General features: G+C 45.5%; 1 protein-coding gene across 1 annotated transcript in view; it reads left to right on the forward strand.

Annotated features, from left to right (window-relative positions):
• The window catches only part of LOC106011302 (4-coumarate--CoA ligase 1), an 8,762-nt gene extending 8,388 nt beyond the window's left edge, over positions 1-374 (forward strand). The window contains exon 5 of the mRNA XM_013080456.1: positions 201-374. Coding sequence (XP_012935910.1) covers positions 201-374 — 174 coding nt within the window. The remainder of the gene's footprint in view (positions 1-200) is intronic.
• The last annotated feature ends 3,478 nt before the right edge of the window (positions 375-3,852 follow it).

The raw sequence follows: 3,852 nt of genomic DNA on the forward strand, positions 1-3,852 counted from the left end.
GCGCGCGCGCGCGCGCGCAAAGTCTCGGCGGTCACTTGCCATGTAGAAATAGGAAAACCGTATGATGTCAATTGATACCTTACCAATGACGCTGTCCCATGCAGATGAAGTGTACAATCAGATATTGTGCACAAATTTAGCACACAACAATACCGGTCCGATTCAAAAGTTTTCGCTTCATTGTTGCTCTCTGCTCTTAGAAAACTGTTGTTAAAGGAAAACTGTGTCTAAGGCTGATTATTAAAAAACTGCTGCAGTTTATGTTTGTGGACTCTCGCATGGGCTCAACTTTTGAAAGGATTTCACTTGCGGCAGTAGGTGTGTCTCTCATGCCGCCGTCAATGAAAGAAAGGGCATTGTTTTGGACCTTGTGAAGGGCGTTGCAAGTAGCTCGTATTTGTGCTACACATAATGAGTAGGCTATTGCTGTATTCCTGAAAGGATTTGACATAACCAAGGTGTAGAGCTCTCAGGGTGTGTTTATCTGATCCCCATGAACAGCATGTGAGTTTCTTTAAAAGTTGTAGTCTTCTTTTCGCCTTGTTGTTTATGTTCTCCACTTGGCTTTTCATTGTTAGACTTTGCTCAAAGTTGACTCCTAGGTCTGTTGGATGTTCTACTTTGGGGAGATTTTCATTTTCTATCTTCAGTTGGAGATTTTCTTCGGCTGATTTAAGGCTCTTTGTAAAGATGATGCGAACTGTTTTCGTGCAGTTTATTTTAAGCATCCATTTCTGACAGTAGTTATGGAGCTTCTTGAGGTTTTCATTTAACTTCCCTGCTGCTACTACCGTGCTGTGATGTGTCTGCCAGGGAGCAAGATCATCAGCGTAGAGTCTTTTCGGATTTCAGGACGTTCGTTATATCGTTGAAGAAGATCAGGAACAAAGTTAAAATCAGACAGCAACCTGGGGATAGGCCTTCCCCGAGTACTTTTCTTGACGGTGCTGTCTGTAAGGCAAATGGGTGTGAGGTTGCTTTACTGTCTTTCTCCCGAGAAGTTGTTCGACAAGGGATCAAGCCTTTGTTCCATTGTGGCGAAATCTTTGCAGGCTTGAGTCAAGTTCTCCTTTTTTGGCTTTTGTAACAGTCACTTTCACCTGAGCGCAGGTCTTTTTGTAGTGTGTTTTGGCTATTGGTGACTGTTATTTTCCAATGACTGTCTTGCTTTGTCTCTTTCTGCCACAGCAGCCTGGATTTCTTCACTTCAAAATAGTTTGAAATTTCTTCGGCATTCCCATGTCATCTTCTGAGATACAGCTGTAAGAATGTCTTTAGTGACTTGTTCATAAAAAAAGATCAGCATCTTCTGTTTCCGCTATGCCAGAGAGTAATTTGTTCGAGGTCTTTTCGTAATCGTCCCAGTTGGCTTTCTTGAAGTTCCATCGAGTCCTCTGAGGGTGGTTCAATGCAGATGTGGAGGTGATCTGTGTAATGATAGGCCTTTGATCACTTCCTCTGTCAGCGATGACTTTGATGCGAGTTTTTTATGTCAGATAAGCAGATGGTGAGATCAGGTGCTGGGAGTCAAGTGGGCTCTGTGAAGTAAGGTAGGAATGGAGTTAACCTCTTGCAACACTGACAGGATGCTGGTTTCCAAAAGCTCTTCGATCTTTCGGCCTGTACTGTTAAACATTCTACATAAGTTAAGGACCACTTCCAAACACTCTGCGATCTGAGTGGTCTTCTTGGGTCGACCTACACGTGGGCATTCTTGGATTGATCCTGTGGCTTGATGGCGCTGCCTCAGGCAGACTGTGACAAAGTGTGACATTGTAAGCCTTCAGGCAACTGCTCGGGTTCCAACGCCATCCTGCAGCCATGCCAAAGCCCTGGCACGATGAAAATCTCTCAGCCTTCGTCTTGGCGAAATGTTGATGTGATACTGGATTTTTCGCAAACGGCTGCTTTTATTGCCACGAACGTGAACACAGTTCGAGACCATACGTCTTTTATAACGTGCACCAGAAATTTTAACTGAGGAATGTTCGTGGTGCTGCACTTAAGTCGATAAAAAACAGCAATTCTGGCTAAAATTCCCCAAGGAATTTCGTGCTGTACATAGTGGTTTTGCCACTCCCGGAATATTTGCAGTACGCCTTGGTAAACCATTAACACTTTCAGAGCAAAACATTTTTGAAACATTCCTTTCTTTTTTTCGGATTAAGAAAAAAATCACGGCTGTCTGTCAATGTGGTCCTTAACTTATGTTGAAGTCTGTAGTTGATGTAGCCCCATTCAGGAGTGTGGCAATGGAAGTCACCCACACAGATGCTTTTTTCATAGTAGGCTGCTTGCAGATCAGACAAGTCGCATGTTGACTGTGGGGGGCTGTAAACATTGTAAAGTGTGTACTTCCTACCAATGTGCCATATGGTGGCTTTCTGGATATCTGTCGGTTGGGCAGATGATAAGTGTACGACATCTCCCTGAACATCGTTTCGCAGGTAAGTGACTACACCGCGGCATCCTGTGTATGTGCAGGCGTAACTGGTGTATCCTGTGAGGTTCAGGTCCGTACCTTTGTGTAGGGTTTCTTGAAGGAGGGAAACATGAATCTGCCTGTCCTTCGGATCTTGGAGGAGTTTTGTTTTCTTGTTCCCCAAACCACAGATGTTGAGTTGCAAGAGGCTGAGGGAACTCTTCTTGTGTTCCGGGATGTAATTGGCTCCCTTCTCACACAGAGAGCTTTTCCGTGGTGATTTAGCACTGTTTCTGTGCATCACCTGTAGCTGACTTCGTCGCTCAGAGCAGCCCGGTGATTGCGCTGCCTGACGCGGTCCTTTTTTAACGAGGCGACGTACGAGCTCGCATGAAGTTTCGTTCTTTGTGTCATTGCATTGTGGACTGGGGTGTCTGTGGACTGCCTGCCCACCCCGAGAAGAGGCCATTCATGTTGAGGACAGGAGGGTAGCAGGGGCTTTCATGAGACTGAAAAGATCTAACTGCCCTGTGACCGTGTAGTTCCGGTAGGGTTCACGTTGCCCATTCCCAGTCACCAATGGCTACTGGATAAAATTGTTCACTCTCGCATTAGGTTTGGGCAAAGGCAAAAGTCGCTGGATCATCACGTCCTGGGTCGTTGTGCCTTTACTAAGAGGTCCACGACCAGAAGGCAAGTCACGCTGTCTGCTTGGTCCATCCTTGTACACAGACATTCTCAAACTGGCTTGTTCCTTCTCAGCCACACAGGATGTGTTGATAAAGAGTAGTAGAGGTGTTAAGCAGATTTGACACTCACTCGGGGGTGAATAATAGTGGTGTGTTCGGTGGGCTCTGCTTCCTGCACCTTGTGGGGGCACCCGTACTCCCATCCTGTTGTTTAAACCCTCTAGGAAACGGGGAGGGAGGGGTGGGTTTGTTGGCGTCAACAACTCGCCATTCGCTACAGCCGTGTCAGTGAGGACAGGGACCACGACGGGCAGGTACGGTTGGCTGGATTGGGAGAAGCTGTGTGAGACGCTTAGACATTTCTCAATGTTAAAGAGACCCATCACCAGTCCTTGATCCCCTTAGCGTGTTCTGTACTCCGCTATTTATTTAGATGATATCGATAAGACACGAAACTGGTGACATGACATCTATAACTATTTACTCACCATCGAGAAGTGGGAGTGAGTTTAGAGCAGGATGATAATTATGATTGTTCATAATCTATTAGCTTAAAATGTGATTAACATGAAGACTGGATAAAGCGGGTCGTTATAAGAGCTTTATACAAAATGACAAGGTAACATCTTGCCAGCTAGCCTATTTGCACTCTGTAGAGGTCCTCGGTTGCTCTTTTTTATACTGTTGCCAAACAAGAGATTTTAGCGATATTTTTGCCCCCCCCCCTTTTCTCTCTCTCTT

This window comes from Aplysia californica, unplaced genomic scaffold (assembly GCF_000002075.1).
Source record: "Aplysia californica isolate F4 #8 unplaced genomic scaffold, AplCal3.0 scaffold00005, whole genome shotgun sequence".
Lineage (NCBI taxonomy): Eukaryota > Metazoa > Mollusca > Gastropoda > Aplysiida > Aplysiidae > Aplysia > Aplysia californica.